The sequence below is a fragment of the Leopardus geoffroyi genome, chromosome D1 (assembly GCF_018350155.1).
Source record: "Leopardus geoffroyi isolate Oge1 chromosome D1, O.geoffroyi_Oge1_pat1.0, whole genome shotgun sequence".
NCBI classification, from domain to species: Eukaryota; Metazoa; Chordata; class Mammalia; order Carnivora; family Felidae; genus Leopardus; species Leopardus geoffroyi.
This window is the reverse complement of record NC_059329.1, coordinates 15,821,140-15,838,779: the sequence shown is the minus strand read 5'-3', so window position 1 is coordinate 15,838,779 and position 17,640 is coordinate 15,821,140. Positions and strand designations below refer to the sequence as shown.

Below are 17,640 nucleotides of genomic sequence, written 5' to 3'. Positions count from 1 at the left end.
TGACGCGGGGCTCGAACTCACGGACCGCGAGATCGTGACCTGGCTGAAGTCGGACGCTTCACCGACTGCGCCACCCAGGCGCCCCCGGGACCAACACTCTTGAAAAGAGCGTGGCCGACCGATCGGGACCAACACTCCTAACAAGAGTGTGGCCCTGAACAGCCGGGGTACAGAGTTTTTAAAGCCGATCACATCGTTTTATCATTATCTGGGAACAGAACAGAGAAACAGTTTCTAGATGAGTTAGAAATAGTTGCCAGATGAGTCAGAAACAGTTATCGAATGAGGTGATTATTTTAGACTTTCTGCCGCTAAGTTGCAACCAGTGGGTCTCCTTGACCTTGTCTCTGATGCTCTTTTTTGAGCTTTTGTTTTCTTCATTGGTAAAGCCTGATTCACAAGAGTATGAAGTATGATTTACAAGAGTAAAAGCAAGGTTGTTATCTTTTGACCTTCAGTGTCAGAACAAAGTTATTTTTCAAGCTAAGCGTTAGCCCTACAGTACAATTTAACCCTTACATCCTTTTCTTTGGGGCTCTTGGAGCTGAACTCCACAGACCTACTGCCGGAGAGCCTCTATTTTATCCTACCACCATTTTTTAAAAAAAAAATTTTAATGTTTATTTATTTTTGAGAGAGAAACAGAGCATGAGCAGGGGACAGGCAGAGAGAGGTAGACACAGAAGCTGAAGCAGGTTCCAGGCTCTGAGCTGTCAACACAGAGCCTGACGCGGGGCTCGAACTCACAAACCGTGAGATCATGACCTGAGCCGAAGTCGGATGCTCAACTGACGGAGCCACCCAGGCACCCCAATCCTATCGCCATTTTGAAGATTCCCCCAGCATCTCTGGTTCATCTCTGGTCTAGAAGCCGACAAAGGAACCACTCGATTTTCAGGAACACTCATCACAATAAAATACTCATGTTAGGAAACACTTCATTTTGGGTAGCCCCTGGGTTTCTCAGTTCTTTCTCTTTTTTTATTTTATTTTTTTATTTTAAAAAATGTTTATTTAGGGGCGCCTCAGTTGGTTAAGTGTCCGACTTCTGCTCAGGTCATGATCTCAGAGTTTGTGGGTTCAAGTTCTGCATCGGGCTCTGTGCTGACAGCTCGGAGCCTGGAGCCTGCTTTGGATTCTGTGTCTCCCTCTCTCTCTCCCTCCCCTGCTCACGCTTTGTCTCTCTCTGTCTCTGAAAAATAAATAAACATTAAAAAATTGAAAACTGTTTATTTATTATTATTTATTTATTTATTTTTTTTTTTCAACGTTTATTTATTTTTTGGGGGGGACAGAGAGAGACAGAGCATGAACGGGGGAGGGGCAGAGAGAGAGGGAGACACAGAACCGGAAACAGGCTCCAGGCTCCGAGCCATCAGCCCAGAGCCCGACGCGGGGCTCGAACTCACGGACCGCGAGATCGTGACCTGGCTGAAGTCGGACGCTTAACCGACTGCGCCACCCAGGCGCCCCATATTTATTATTATTTATTGAAAGAGAGAGGACATGGGCATGGGAGAGGGGCAGAGAGAGAGGAGGAGAGAATCCCAAGCAGGCTCCACACTCAGCACAGAGCCTATCATGGGGCTTGATCTCAAGAGATCATCAAGAAATCGAGAGATGTGGCACAAAAACAGACACATAGACCAATGGAATAGAATAGAAACCCCAGAACTAGACCCACAAACGTATGGCCAACTCATCTTTGACAAAGCAGGAAAGAACATCCAATGGAAAAAAGACAGCCTCTTTAACAAATGGTGCTGGGAGAACTGGACAGCAACATGCAGAAGGTTGAAACTAGACCACTTTCTCACACCATTCACAAAAATAAACTCAAAATGGATAAAGGACCTGAATGTGAGACAGGAAACCATCAAAACCTTAGAGGAGAAAGCAGGAAAAGACCTCTTTGACCTCAGCCGTAGCAATCTCTTACTCGACACATCCCCAAAGGCAAGGGAATTAAAAGCAAACGTGAATTACTGGGACCTTATGAAGATAAAAAGCTTCTGCACACAAAGGAAACAACCAACAAAACTAAAAGGCAACCAACGGAATGGGAAAAGATATTTGCAAATGACATATCAGACAAAGGGTTAGTATCCAAAATCTATAAAGAGCTCACCAAACTCCACACCCGAAAAACAAATAACCCAGTGAAGAAATGGGCAGAAAACATGAATAGACACTTCTCTAAAGAAGACATCCGGATGGCCAACAGGCACATGAAAAGATGTTCAGCGTCGCTCCTTATCAGGGAAATACAAATCAAAACCACACTCAGGTATCACCTCATGCCAGTCAGAGTGGCCAAAATGAACAAATCAGGAGACTATAGATGCTGGCGAGGATGTGGAGAAACGGGAACCCTCTTGCACTGTTGGTGGGAATGCAAATTGGTGCAGCCGCTCTGGAAAGCAGTGTGGAGGTTCCTCAGAAAATTAAAAATAGACCTACCCTATGACCCAGCAATAGCACTGCTAGGAATTTATCCAAGGGATACAGGAGTACTGATGCATAGGGGCACTTGTACCCCAATGTTCATAGCAGCACTCTCAACAATAGCCAAATTATGGAAAGAGCCTAAATGTCCATCAACTGATGAATGGATAAAGAAATTGTGGTTTATATACACAATGGAATACTACGTGGCAATGAGAAAAAATGAAATATGGCCTTTTGTAGCAACGTGGATGGAACTGGAGAGTGTGATGCTAAGTGAAATAAGCCATAGAGAGAAAGACAGATACCAAATGGTTTCACTCTTATGTGGAGCCTGAGAAACTTAACAGGAACCCATGGGGGAGGGGGAGGAAAAAAGAAAAAAAAAAAAAAAAAAAAAAGAGGTTAGAGTGGGAGAGAGCCAAAGCATAAGAGACTGTTAAAAACTGAGAACAAACTGAGGGTTGATGGGGGGTGGGAGGGAGGAGAGGGTGGGTAATGGGTATTGAGGAGGGCACCTTTTGGGATGAGCACTGGGTGTTGTATGGAAACCAATTTGACAATAAATTTCATATATTAAAAATAAATAAATAAATAAATAAATAAATAAATAAATAAATAAACTTAAAAAAAATAAAAACATATGGTAGTACATGGGAAAAAAAAAAAAAAAAAAGAAATCGAGAGATGGCTGCTTAACTGACTGAGCCACCCAGGCGCCCCCAACAACTGCGTTTTGTTGTTTACCTTTTTTTTTGCCCCATGATCATGACATCTTTCTCCTGCTGCTTTTCTTTTCTTTTTGGCTTTTCTTTTTCACTTCTGCAATCTGCCTCTCCCTCAGTGGAATTTTCTCTTTTCCTCCCTCTTTATGAAGTTTTCTCTTTTTTCTCTTTCCTAGTCAGCCTGCCCCTTCCTTCCTTTTCTGGCAACTTCTCTGTTTCAGGGTTTAACTAGACGTTATGAATCACTCCAGTTTCTAGGTTGCTAATCCAGGGAATCGGGGCAATTTGTTTCTGTTCAGGGTTGGACTCCTGTCAAGCTTGCTTCTTAACTTCATGTGGAATCTTCCTTCTCTTCTGCTGTTTCGCCATGCTGCTTCATTAATCTGTAACAATTACCCACCCTCTTTCCAGACACAGAGGCACCTTTACTCATTTAAATTCCTCAACTCTTCAGATTTCAGACAGATGGCTGCCCTCAAAATGGCAGGTGAAATCTGAGGCACAAAAATGTTATTTTTCTTTCAAAGATTATTTATTTATTTTGAGAGAGAGACAGAGAGAGAGGGAGAGAGAGAATCCCAAGCAGGCTCCATGCCCAGCGCCGAGCCCCACGCGGGGCTCGATCTCACAACCACAAGATCACAACCTGACCTGGTATAAAGTCGGATGCTTAACTGACTGAGCCACCCAGGCCCTGCCAAAAAAGTTATTATGGAAACCTTTTCTGCGAGAGTCCTCTGGGTCTGCTGGTCCACGTCAGGTATAATCTTGCAGAAAGAGCATTAGACTTGAGAGTCAGAAAAGTTTTGATGTTCCTACCTATTGGCTGTGCAAATTTGGGAAAATCACTTACCTTCCCTGGGCTCTCTGGAAAAATGGGAACACTTCATGGGAGTATTGTGGAGACGAAGAAAGAAGCAGAAAAATACCTGCAAACTGGACCGAGATGGTAAGTGAGTAGGGACGATGTTCTGCTTCTTTAAATTCTTCCAAGTGAAGGGGTCATAATAACACTGACATTTGTTTGGTCAGTTTCTTCCCACCACCACCCCCGCCCCGCCCCGCCCCCCCTCCAGGGGTCTCAGGGAAAGCTACAAGCTGGAAAAGGTGCAGAGATCCTTGTGGTCACATTTGGCTCAAATGTCTACGCTGTAGGACTTTTTGTCTGGAGAGGGTCTTAAGAAATTCTGATTGGAGTTCTGTGAATCCAGTCCAGGCCAAAGCGGCCCCAGGGAGGTGCTTTGGGAAGGGCAATCACTGCAAGGTGGTTGCAACAGTTCACTTCCCAGGCGGGCAGGAAGTCTGCTTAGAAAAAATCGTGTGTGTGTGTGTGTGTGTGTGTGTGTGTGTGTGTGCGCGCCAAACCCAAAGCAGCCTGGGAGTTTCAGGCTGGCACCACCTCTGGCTGTCTCTGAGGCCATCCAGAGGCCAGAGCCCAGGCAGATTAACTGCAAAGTCAAGAGAGGACCGCAGAGTTTGGAACTGTGTGTGGACCGCTTGCAGCGGAGAGGGCGGGAGGGAGGAAAGGGAGGAGGGCGTAGGGAGCTGAGGCCCCACCTTTCATTCCAGCAAAGTGCACTGGCAGAGCCGGGATGAGTCACAGGCACTGGAGCTCAGGTTCCCATAGGTGAGGGACTGGCTCTTCTCTCTGGGAAAACGAGGTGCCAGTTCTTACTGGAGTGGCCTTGGCAGGGTGTTGGAGCCCTCGGTCTGCCCGGTCTGGTCTCTGGGGCCAGGGCTGGGTTCCCTCATGTATGGCAAGAGCACTTCGCGTGCTGGGCTGCTTCTCCTTGGCGTGCAGCTCACAGGTAAGGGCTGCGGGGAGGGGTGGGGGTGGGGGTGGGTCCCTCGCCATTTCCTCCTTCACGGCCGACCCTGCAAGGTGGTCGCAAGAGTGTTGCTTGGAAGCCTGAGCCACGGTTGCCGTTCACTTTAGGTGTTGACTTTCCTGAAACCGAAGTTGGTGGGTTGTTTTTGGAGAACTGATTTTGGACAAACAGGTTTAGGTGTGTTTGGGCTGCTAGTGATTCAGGCACAGAGAGGGCTTTCTAATCTCAGGTTACAAACCATTTTTTTTTCCCTTTTTTTTTTTGTGGCTACTCTCAACCTCCTACTGCAGGCAGGGTCAGGCGCTTGGATTTCTGTGCGTCTTGTCTGGGACTCTCAGCAGCCCTGGGAAAGCTGAGAAACTTAAGGAGAGAGACCCACGGTGATTTTGAAACTGCCCCAATATGCACCTTCTAAATGTAAATATCCTGGTTAAAAAAAAAGCGCCATGTGGTGTAAAGGTTCTAGGGGCGCAGACAAACAGAAGCTGTCTGGGCTTAATTAATTTCAATTTCTGCAGAAGATTGGGGACAGCATGAAATCAAGGACCCTTTCTGGACAACTTGCCTTCTAGGGGACCATTATGCACACAATACATAATGCTTCATCTGAATACATGTCTAATCCATGCTACGATTAGTTTTGATTTTTGTGCTTTCAATTGTTTGTAGTTGGTTCCAACAGTGTGGGAGCGGGGACCGTGAGGCTAGGGTATCGCACTATGGAGAAAGTTGAGAGCACCGAGAAGGCTCGCCATGTGGTATTCTGAGTCACGGTTGCACGTAAGTGGGAGCATGCAGACTCAGGACGAAGTCAGTTTGAGAGCCGGGGCATTGGCTTCATTACAAGACTCACTCAGACATTTATTTGGGCCGTGTAGGCAGAAATTCTCTTAATCTGCATCTTCCTTTCTCCTTTTCTCTGTGGTAGCCCTTTGGCCTATAGCAGCTGTGGAAATTTACACCTCCCAAGTGCTGGAGGCTGTCAACGGGACAGATGTTCGGTTAAAATGCACTTTCTCCAGCTTTGCCCCCGTGGGTGATGCGCTAACAGTGACCTGGAACTTCCGTCCTCGAGATGGGGGCCCCGAGCAGTTTGTGAGTAGATTATTGTCATAGGCCCGGGGACCCCTGGTGGGGGAGACAAGCCGGTCCATTTCTCCTTGCCCTTCCTGTGTTTTTTTTTTTTCTCAGCAATAAGCACAGGGTAAAGCTGAGACACGATTCTTGGCAGAGAATGACTGGCAGAGTTGAGAGGTCCATCAAGGGGAAAGCAAGAGGTTCTTGGAAGAGCGCTGCATCTGGGGCAGTGAGGCTGGCTCCCCTTTCTCAGCCTCCGTGCCCCGGCGCTGAATAATAAGACTTTTGGCCGCTTCTGCCTTGTAGGTGTTCTACTATCATGTGGATCCCTTCAAACCCATGAGTGGGCGTTTCAAGGATCGAGTGGTCTGGGACGGGAACCCCGAGCGGTACGACGTCTCCATCATCCTCTGGAAGCTGCAGTTTGACGACAATGGGACATACACCTGCCAGGTGAAGAACCCACCTGACGTTGATGGGCTGATAGGGGAGATTCGGCTGAGCGTCGTGCACACTGGTAGGTCACACAGGGGAAAAGGGTTTTGGGAAGCTTGAGAGCTTATAGAAAGGAGAGGGGTGGTCTTTTGTGACGGCTGAAAGAGTAGCGAGAAGGGCTAGCCCTTCGGGTCTGGGATCTACAGAGGGAGACTGAAGGGTCCTGGGGTAAAAAGAGAAAGACTTTGTTTGTCTGTGGAAAGAAACGGAAAGTTAAGCAAGCAGACTGCGGAATCTGTTACAGAAGTGGCATTGAGATTGTAAAAGGGAGAGGAAGCAGTTCTCTGATAAAAGGCTAACAATAGATCTGTTCATTCACTCATTTATTCACGGGATACTTACTGAGTACCTACTCTGTGTCAGGCACTGTCCTGTGCTTGGCCCGTACTGTCTCACTTAATCCTTACACCCTAGGCTGCGGATGCCAGTGATGGTGGTGATCATTTATTGAGTGCCTCCCACGTGTCAGGGGCTTTGCATGTGTTATTTAATCTTTATATATCACATCAGTTTCTTGTGCTCTTAGTGCCCCACATTTTACTAATGAGGAAGTTGAGGTTCATAGAGGTTAAGTCGTTTGTCTGAATTCATGGAGCTGAGGGAATGGAATCATTTGGAACTCAAACCCAAGCATCTTTGACTCCAAAACTGTACTCTAGACTAATGCATTGTGGTGCTTGCAATCTTATAAAGGAAAACACTGGGTGTTGTAGGGAAGCCAATTTGACAATAAATTATATTAAAAAAATAAAATAAAATAAAAAGAAGGGAAAAAAATAAAATAAAATAAAAAGAAGGGAAAAAAATAAAAAGGAAAACTCGGAAGCTGTGCAGATAAGACCATAAAACTTAGGAGTTGTAAATCTGGGCTTGAATCACTGCTAGCATTTACCAGTTGGCAATAAATCTTTTTTTCCTTTCCTTACAGTGAGAATAATCTAGCGAGGCTTATGGTGAAGGAAAAATGAGACAATAAATGTAAAAATTCCCCAAACTTTTTTTGCACCAAAAACTTTTTTTTTTTTGCACTGAAAATTATAATAACTACCATACAGTGAGTGTTTATTATGTGTGGGCACAGTGTGGAACCGATTGATACGAATGTCTTTTTTTAAATAAGAATTCAATAAATGAATATTGTTGTCTCTGTTTGCTACATTGAGGAAACTGAGGCTCAAAGAAGTTAATTACCCCAAATCACATAGCTAGTAAATTGTAGAGCTGGCATTTTCACCCAGCTGTCTCTGGCGGGTGCTCTTAACTAACACATGACATTACTACCTGTAGAGTACTAGGATTTCCTCCTTTCATTCCTAGTATCGTCCTTCAGGGCTCCATCAGTAGGGCTGCGTGACCTTGGAGAAGTCAGTCGAGTACCAAAAGACGTAATGGAATGTCTTTGGACCTCAGTTTCTGAATTCATCTGTGTGTAACCCGCAGGAACAGGTTGGACAAGAACACATGTTCTTAAACGTATTGTGGTCACTACCCTGAGAACCTAAGGAAAGTCGTGGCTCTGCTTCCCACAAAAATGTACACATACACACACTATGACACAGAGTTTGTGGGCTTGTGGCCCGGTTCTCTTCCCATCCTCTTTCACAGACTCCAGGCTGGGAACTTCTGGGCTAGACATTTTCTAAAGTCCTTCCTGGCTCTGAGGGTTTATTGAAGTTTTAGTCAGAAATCAGGGCACCTGGGTGGCTCAGTGGGTTTAAGTGTCTGCCTTCAGCTCAGGTCATGATCTCACGGTTTGAGTTCGAGCCCCGCGTCTGGGTCCGTGCTGACAGCTCAGAGCCTGGGGCCTGCTTCGGATTCTGTGTCTCCCTTTCTCTCTGCCCCTCCCCTGCTTGCACTCTGTCTCTCTCTGTCTCAAAAATAAATAAACATTAAAAAAATTAAACTAAAAGGCAGGAGACCCAGGCTTCACAGGGTGAAGGGACCTTTCCCACTGGGTTCCGTCTTGCATCATTTTATCTACTGGACTATAGTTACAGATTTACTTGCCTATCTTCCCAGTGGGTATGAGTTCCTTGAAGGTAACGTCTTTTTTGGCTTTGTATTTCCGTTGCAATGTCTGAACATAGTAGGTCCTTAATAAATCTGGATAAATGACCGGATGAATGCCAGAGGTGAGAGGGACTCTAGGAGAAACAGTTTGGACGCTGGGTTTGGCTAGGTCAGCAATAACCTTAGCCTACTGGGTGGTTTACTGGCTCCGTGGTTCTCCGAATCTTAGCATCAGAATCACCTGGAGGACAGGTTAAAACAGATTGCTGGGCCCCACCTACAGTTCAGGAGGTTGAGGTGGCCCTGATGATTTGCATTTCAAAGTTCTGCAGAGTGCTGCTATTACTTCTGGGACCATAGTTTGAGAACCACGAGAGCAGCCTTCATAGCTTCCTTACTGCTGCTAGAGTTCACAAGATCGTATGGTAGGAGAAAGGAAGATTCCATTTAATGCTGAAACTACATCCCTCTTATATCGTTAGGTTTCATCATATTCTTTCTCTTTTTAGAATCATGACATCCTCTTTTTGTCCTTACAGTACGCTTCTCTGAGATCTACTTCCTGGCTCTGGCCATTGGCTCTGCCTGTGCCCTGATGGTCATTATAGTAATCGTGGTGGTCCTCGTCCAGCATTTCCGGAAAAAGCGATGGGCCGAAAGAGCTCATAAAGTGGTGGAGATAAAATCGTAAGGCTGGGCAGTTCTGGGCAGTCTTCTTCTAAAACTCTTCTATCGTGACTCTTGGTATTTTACACTTGGGCAAAATGATTGTTGAACAGATGTTTTTCCCTCCAAGTAAATCTTATAAAAGAATTCAGATTCACAGGATGGAGAAAGTAGGGTGTGATCTGGTAACTTCACAAAAGCTTTCTTAATTGTATAGAAGATTTCATTAGAGGCTTTCTTTATTATGGAGGATTTGATATTGTCAAAATCTGCTTATGTGAAGCTTTTCTAGGATATTCCTTACTTTAAAAAAATTTTTTTAACCTTTATTCATTTTTGAGAGACAGAGCACAAGCAAGGGAGGGGCAGAGGGAGAGGGAGACACAGAATCTGAAGCAGGCTCCAGGCTCTGAGCTGTCAGCGCAGAGCCCGACGTGGGGCTCAAACCCACAGACTGTGAGATCACGACCAGAGCCGAAGTCAGACGCTTAACCGACTGAGCCGCCCAGGCGCCCCTGCTATTCCTTACTTTTCAATATAAAGTGTGTATTTGTAAAATCTGCTGGGCAGGCAGCAGGGGCATTGTGAGTCAGTGCCTAGGAGAGTCAGCCATGCTGATATAAGGTGCTCAAAAAATATATATTTTTTGAGATGAAATTTACCTATCATAAAAATTTGTCTTTTTAATGTTCACCAAGTTACATAACCATCACCACTAATTCCAGAATTTTCATCACCCCCAAAGGAACTTCATACATTTTAGCCATCACTATTTATTTTCCACTTCCACCTGCCCCTGACAACTACTGATCTGCTTTCTGTCTCCATGGATTTGCCTGTTGTTCGAAGGCAAGGAGAACGTAAAGTGCCCCACCCCCCACCCCAGACTGAGAAGGCACTTTGAAACTGGAAGAGCTACAGAATACGCAGAGTTCTATGTTCAGTGACTTCCTGCCAGGGAGGATCAGGAGGACCGCCATCTGGACAGCTGCGCAGCCAGTCTCCTCAGAAGCCCTGCGTTTTAGCTTACTGGTTTTAAAGGAGCTGGACGTGCGGGGGAATGGTTGCATATACGTGACTGGTGGCTAATGTCTAGCAGACCTTATGGCACCATCCATGCGTTTGCAGAAAACTATGTTATCTGCACTGGTATCTTAATGGGCCCATTGAAATCCAGAACAGATTCCCTGGACATTCTGGTTTTAGAAGGTGAGCCTAGAGTTTATACATTAACCTTTTACATCTTATACATTACTCTAGAATGTGTATCCCTGACGAGGTCATCAAGCAGACAACAGCAAGATGGTAGGGCAAAGATGGAGGCAGTATGGCCAGCATTCCTACACCTATTCTGGACATTTCGTATAAATGGAGAATCATCCGATGTGGCCTTTTATGTCTGCTTCTTGACTTAGTATAATATTTTCAACGTTCGTCCACGTATGGCACTTCGTTCCTTTTTATGGCTGTGTAACATTCCATTGCATGTATATACCACGGTTTGCTTATCATTCATTCGATGGACATTTAGATTTTCTCTACTCTTTGGCCAACACGACTAATGGTGCTATGAATATTTATTTATAAATTTTTGTGTAGGCATGTTTTCAGTTTTCGTGGGTATATTATACCTAGGAGTGGAATTGCTGGAATGTATGGTTACTCGGTTAACCTTTTTGAAGCACTGCGAGACTGTTTTACAAAACAGTTACACCATTGTATATTTTCACCAGCAACATTCCAATTTGTCCATATCCTTGACAACCTTTGTTATTGTTTGGCCTTTTGATGATAGCCAGCCGATGGGTGTGGAGTGTTATCTCCCTGAGGTTTGGATTTGCATTTTCTTAATGACTAATGATGTTGAGCATCTTGCCATGTGTTTATTGGCCATTTGTATATCTTATTTGGAGATCTATCTATTCAAATATCTTGCCCATTTAAAATTGGGTTATTTGTCCTTTGTGGGTTGCCCTTTCACTTTCTTTTTCATGTCCTCTGGAGCACAGACCTTTTTAGTTTTGATGAAGTATAATTTATCTATTTTTTTCTTGTGTTGCTTCTGCTATTGGTGTCATATCTAAGAATCTGATGCTTAAGTGTTAAGCATCTGAGTTTGGCTCAGGTCATGATCTCAGTGTTCGTGAGTTCGAGCCCTGCGTTGGGCTCTGTGCTGACAGCTCAGAGCCTGGAGCCTGTTTCAGATTCTGTGTCTCCTCTTTCTGTCACCCCCCAACTCGCACTCTGTGTTTCTCTTTCTCAAAAATAAAAATAAACATTAAAAAAAAAAAAAAAAGAATCCATTGCCTAATCCAAAGTCATGAAAGTTTATGTTTTCTTCTAAGAGCTTTACAGTTTTAACTCTTACAGTAGGTCTTTGGTTCATGTCGAGTTAATTTTTGCACATGGAGTGAAGTGGGAGTCCAAATTCATCCTTTTGCAGTTGAAGTACTTGAGTTGTTCCAGCACCATCTCTTTTTTTCCTGCAAGTAATATTTACTGGAGTAAAATGGAATTGATTTGAAGAAGCTCAATGAGCCCAACTCTGAGGTTAGGGCTTGAATAGAATATAAGCAATAAAGATGACTTCTAGGTCAACATAAAACTTTGTATTTTCTGAATAAGGAATGGAATTAGAGGCAGCATACTAATGACAAACTAAGGTTTATTCAAGTTCCCAAATTGTATTTCCCTCCAAAAATATTCTGAAACATGTCAAAGTTCAGATACCCAGGGTCATGTGGAAGCATGTGTATTTTTAGACGGCACTAGTGGTAACTTTGGATTTATTCCCAGATGCATATAATTCTACCCAAAACATGGGAGAAAATACATCTACATCAACCGCAGCTTTGTAAGATTTGCCTCCCGTGCTTTTTTTTTTTTTTTTTAACCTCCCTTGCTTGTTAACATTAGTTTCTGCTTCTTTGTTACAGAAAAGAAGAGGAAAGGCTCAACCAAGATAAAAAGGTCTCTGTTTATTTAGAAGACGCAGACTGACATTCTTAGATGGTGAGGTTCATAAATGAGTTGATTTCTTTCCTTAGCTTCCTTGTCTGGCCCATCTCTAATGTGGATCCTCCAGATTTTAGGACTGTTAGGTGTTTTCTACGTGAAGTTAGAGGAGCTGGGTCAGGGAGATGAAAGTCTTCTATTAGTGTTATGGATGGCTTCCCCTCTCAGTATGTTTTATGCAAAGGATGAGGGAGTTAGACCCTACTGCCGTTGAAGATGGAAAATTCTAAGATTATCTGAGGCTTTGTGGTTATGTTTACCATGACCACGAATAATAAATGAACTTTCAACATGTAAATAAATCTTTATTTTTTATTTATTAAATTTTTTTCACGTTTATTTATTTATTTATTTTATTTTTTTTAAATTTTTTTTTTCCACGTTTATTTATTTTTGGGACAGAGAGAGAGACAGAGCATGAACGGGGGAGGGGCAGAGAGAGAGGGAGACACAGAATCGGAAACAGGCTCCAGGCTCTGAGCCATCAGCCCAGAGCCCGACGCGGGGCTCGAACTCACGGACCGCGAGATCGTGACCTGGCTGAAGTCGGACGCTTAACCGACTGCGCCACCCAGGCGCCCCATCACGTTTATTTATTTTTGAGAGAGAGAGAGAGACAGAGAGCATGAGCGGGGGAGGGGCAGAGAGAGAGGGAGACACAGAATCCGAAGCAGGCTCCAGACTCTGAGCTGTCAGCACAGAGCCCGACATTGGGCTTAAACTGTTGAACCGTGAGATCATGACCTGAGCCAAAGTTGGATGCTTAATCAACTGAGCCACCCAGGAACCCTGACATGGCCTGACATTTTAGCAGGAGAACTTTTATACTATTTGGAATTGATTTCAACTCCTTTCATCTAGTTCCTGGGAATATGAATCCCATTTTAGTAGTGTGTAATTTTATTTTACCAGTTTTCAGGCTTATTCTGCTTAAAAAATATGATGACTTATTTTTCATATGATCAGAATTTTTTCTATTCTCTGAAATAGGCCTGCTATTATTATTTTCAAAAAGAGTCATATTTTTGTAGCCTAAAGTCTCAGTGAAAAGTCTCAAGGACTTATAAAATCGAATATGGAGAAAAATGATTCTATTGTAAACCCAGAAGAACACATTGGGTATCAGAGAGATTTTACCAAGGGCTATTGTCTTTTAAAAACCAAGCAGATTCTTGGGGCACCTGGGTGGCTCAGTCAGTTAAAATGTCTGACTTTGGCTCAGGTCATGATCTCACAGTTCATGAGTTCGAACCCCACGTTGGGCTGTGTGCTGACAGCTCAGAGCCTGGAGCCTGCTTTGGATTCTGTGTCTCCCTCTCTTTGCCTCTTCCCCACTCACGCTCTGTCTCTCTCTTAAAAATAAACAAACATTAAAAATAAAATAAACAAAGACAAAAAACCCAAGAAGATTCTCTAGCAAGTCCGGGTCATGGAAAATGAAGATGGAGATGAAAAGAAACTTTTAAAAAAGCTTATTTATTTTGAGAGAGAGAGGGGGGGGGAGAGGGGCAGAGCAAGAGAGAGGAAGAGAGAGAGAATCCCAAGCAGGCTCTGCGCTGACAGCGGGCAGCTCAAACCCATGAACTCAATCCATGGGCTCTAACCCATGAACTATGAGATCATGACCTGAGCCGAAGTCAGATGCTTAACTAACTGAGCCACCCAAGCGCCCTGAGATGAGAAGAAATTTTAAGGAACTCACATGATCAAGTGCATTGTGACGGGATGTCCTGACTGGATGGATACTAGTTTGAACAAAGTAGTTGTAAAAAGATTAGGAGGGGGACAATTGGGAGTCTTGAATATGAAAATTTGAATATGGATAATATTAGGGAATTACTGTTAATTTTATTAGGTATAATAAAGGTATTGTGGTTATAGAGGAAAATGTTCCTATTTTAAATATGTATTTATATATATTTATTATATGTAAATTTATATATACATTTGTAATATATAAATTTATTTTCCCTATAGTTATTTGTTTTTTTATTATATATAAATACATATATACATTTGTTATATATAAATTTATATATGTATTTATTTATATATAATAAAGTACCAAATGAGTATTGGGAGAATAAGGCAAAAAATGCTTTAAAATTAGGTGACAGGTGAATTCTATACACTGTCTTTTCTATTCTTCTGTGTGCTTGATTTTTTTTTATATAAAAGAGTGGGGGAGGGGCAGAGAGAGAGAGAGAGAGAGAAGGCATGCATGTGTGTAATCGAGCTATAGATCATCTGAGTGTCTGTGCAAGCCAGAAGCTATGAATTAAGGACACTGAGAGATACGTAGTTAAGGAACGGGAAACATATTCTAAAAGTTGAATTAGAAGGAGAACAAGTACGTTTAAGAATAGTTTCCTTCACAGTGGAGAGCACATTCGATAAAATAGATGTAATTCGGAATTCCATGTTACCTCTATACACTCTTCCCACGTGAATAATCCATTTAAACTTCTGTATTTCAGGAAGCTGAAGATTCCCAAGAACAAGCACCCTAGGATAAGCTGAAGTTAATGGAAGCTTTTCTTTGGCTTTACCAGTTGTGACTTGTCTTCCAACCAGCCCTGCAGTACATAACCACCCAGAGAAGCAACGTCTCTCTGGAGCCAGCATAGGCCCAGGGCCCTCTTGAGCTGATACCGGGAGACTCACACACAGCCCATCACTACGGTTTTATTTAATTTCAGAGTGCAAATACTTTTCAAATGCTCATGAGCTTTTTATATTGAGAAACTACATTTTTGCCCTTGAACACTCCTTGGGGATTATTAATTGTATGCAAGTCCATTGGTGTCAAATGAGATGAAAGCCATCTTGTCAGTCATGACGTTTCCTTTAACGTATTAGTTTCTTCAGAGCAGCACTCTTGCTACTAGGGTTAATGTGTTTACTTTTTCCTTCTCAGTCTCAACTAAAAGATGAGCCAATTCTCTCAGCCGTTTTTGGTCAATTAACAGGAAACCCTAAATCCCGTTCTTCAACAGTTTGATTTTTATGGCTCTCCTTGAGTATGGGACACATCTTGTTTTATTGAATTTCTTTCAGTATCCCAGATGATTGTCTGTTTTGGTTGATCCCACATTTATAATTAGCACAAATCTAAATCACAGAGTAGTTAGAAGAGTTTATGTAAATGCTTATGGATTGACAAATGCCACCTCAGGATGAGTCACTTGTCACCTTTTTTCTGTGTTCCGAAAAAACAACCAACAGAGCAAGTCTTCCATGAGCAGTGGATACTGTTCAGCTTACTGTTCAGTTATAACAACAGAGCAAAATCTGTGCTCTTTTGCAGACTGGAATCATCAAGCAGTTACACAGAAGGTTCTGGAATAGTATATTATGACTATAAAAATTTAGGGCTGGTGAAAAAAATCAAGCCTAAGTGATGATAATTTTGTACAGTGTTCTATAAAGCTCCGAGAACTGGATGAGATTATTTTTTTTCCCTTTCCTTTCCTTTCCTTTTCTTTATATTATTTTATTTGCTTGTTTTGAGGGAGGGAGGATTTGGTATGGGGCAAAGAAATACCAAAACTAACAATATGAAACCAACTTTATTCTTTCTTCCCTTATGCCAGTAGAGACAGCAAACTTTATAAGTAGGCTATGGAAAGAAAAGTGCTTTTTCAAAAGTGTTTAACCTCCCAGTGTCTTTCCAAACTTAAGTTATAGCAGCATTTATTAAAAAAATAGAAAACATCTGAAAGTTTAGTTGCCCCCACCCCCGCCCCATCTTTATAGCCTAATAACTTCAGTTTTCACTGACTGGGCCAAAGATGTTCTTTCTTTTAACAAACTGGAATTTTCAAATAGGTTATCTGTATTTAAATATGCTGAACTTTGAATATTTTTTCTAGTATTTTTAGAAAAATTGGTACAATATTCATATGAACCTTGATTCTGCATTCATTCTCTACCTATCTCATTTTGCCTTTTACACGAAAAAAGTAAAATTTTAACACCCAATTTGGAAACTAAAAGTTACATTAAAAGTATTTATTATTATTATTATTTGAGAGAGAGTACAAGCTAGCGGGGGAGGGGCAGAGAGAGAGGGGAGACAGGATTCGAAGCAGGGCCCACGCTGTCAGTGCAGCGCGATGTGGGGCCTGAACTTAGGAACTATGAGATCATGACCTGAGCTGAAGTCAGATGTTTAACCGACTGAGCCACCCAGGTGCCCCAAAACTAAAAGTTGGCTTTCAGGTCTATATTACTTTTAAATTACATTTTCTACTTTTCTCCATAATTCAACCTTTGAAAATAACAATATTTTTTCAAACAGATGGCCTGAATGGTGTCCCAAAAGTGTAATGAAGTAGTTAAAACCTCATGGAAAATCTTTTCAGCAAAACTTGTAGCTTGTGTCTTGGCTAAACATTCAGGGGTTAATATGACCCTATTGTTCAGTATCTTTTTCCTAAAGAGAACTTTTGTATGGTAATTTATTTTTTATTGTGCCTAAACACATATGTAAATAACCTTTAGTAGTAAAGAATTATCAATTGTATAATTTGCTTACATACAAATCTAAAAAGTTTACATAGCAAATACTCAAAAACACATGGTTATGTATTTTATCATTACTGAGAAATTTTCTTAGAGCCTGGAAGTCAATAATGGGTGAAATTAGTTTATACTGGATAAATAAATGTTTATACTGGATAAAGAATTCTACATTGCTTCGGATAATTGGGAATTGGGCACAACAAACCACTTAGTCTGGGTACTCTTTCTTAGGAAGGGTATCATGTTCTGTTTGGTACTCTAACATCACGTTTTTAAATAGAGAAAACCACTAGCTTTCACATCTAGTAACAGAATGGGAACTGAAAAATGAAAAGTTATTAAGCCTTCCCAAAAGCTGAAACATGGACTTTTGTTCTTCTCTTGATTTCATTAAACACGCAGATTCCAGGAGAATAGGTTGACCAACATTGTAGCAGGGTACCATCCCGTCTCTTAGAAGAATGTGACACCATCGCATAGCTTCCAGCACGGTGAAAACATTACTTTCTCACTTTTCCCACCCAAAGATACATAAATCCAGTTCCTTTCCCCCTCTATTACATGTTGTACTGATTTCATCATTGCCACCGTGAACGGCAGTTTAATAAACACCCAATTTACGTAGGCACTTAGCTGGCTGCTGAACAGCAACACACAAAAACCCAGGCACTAAAGACACTTGAGATACACATTTATCATGAAGGCCTAATACATATTTATTGACTGATGCTGTACGATCTCCTAGATCTCTCCTAACCAAAACTCTAGAAACCTATTTAAAGACCTCTGGAAGAGAGTCGGAGAATCGAGACTATTTAGTACTGCAGGATCCCACACAAATAAATTGTAATTTT

General features: G+C 42.4%; 1 protein-coding gene across 1 annotated transcript; it reads left to right on the top strand.

Annotated features, from left to right (window-relative positions):
• Nucleotides 1-4,561: 4,561 nt before the first annotated feature.
• On the top strand, nucleotides 4,562-16,949 carry MPZL2 (myelin protein zero like 2). Its single transcript, XM_045482994.1, has 6 exons — nucleotides 4,562-4,978; nucleotides 5,928-6,094; nucleotides 6,383-6,593; nucleotides 9,121-9,268; nucleotides 12,184-12,259; nucleotides 14,740-16,949. The coding sequence occupies exons 1-5, from the start codon at nucleotides 4,921-4,923 to the stop codon at nucleotides 12,245-12,247; spliced, it is 648 nt and encodes a 215-aa protein (XP_045338950.1). The 5' UTR covers nucleotides 4,562-4,920; the 3' UTR covers nucleotides 12,248-12,259; nucleotides 14,740-16,949.
• Nucleotides 16,950-17,640: the final 691 nt, after the last annotated feature.

What these genes read in the sequence shown, in the direction of transcription:
- MPZL2 (XM_045482994.1), top strand. Translation starts at nt 4,921, where the DNA reads ATGTATGGCAAGAGCACTTCGCGTGCTGGGCTGCTTCTCCTTGGCGTG. An exon ending in ATGGGGGCCCCGAGCAGTTT is followed by an intron (nt 6,095 to 6,382) that starts GTGAGTAGATTA and finishes TCTGCCTTGTAG; the next exon opens with GTGTTCTACTATCATGTGGA. An exon ending in GCTGAGCGTCGTGCACACTG is followed by an intron (nt 6,594 to 9,120) that starts GTAGGTCACACA and finishes TTGTCCTTACAG; the next exon opens with TACGCTTCTCTGAGATCTAC.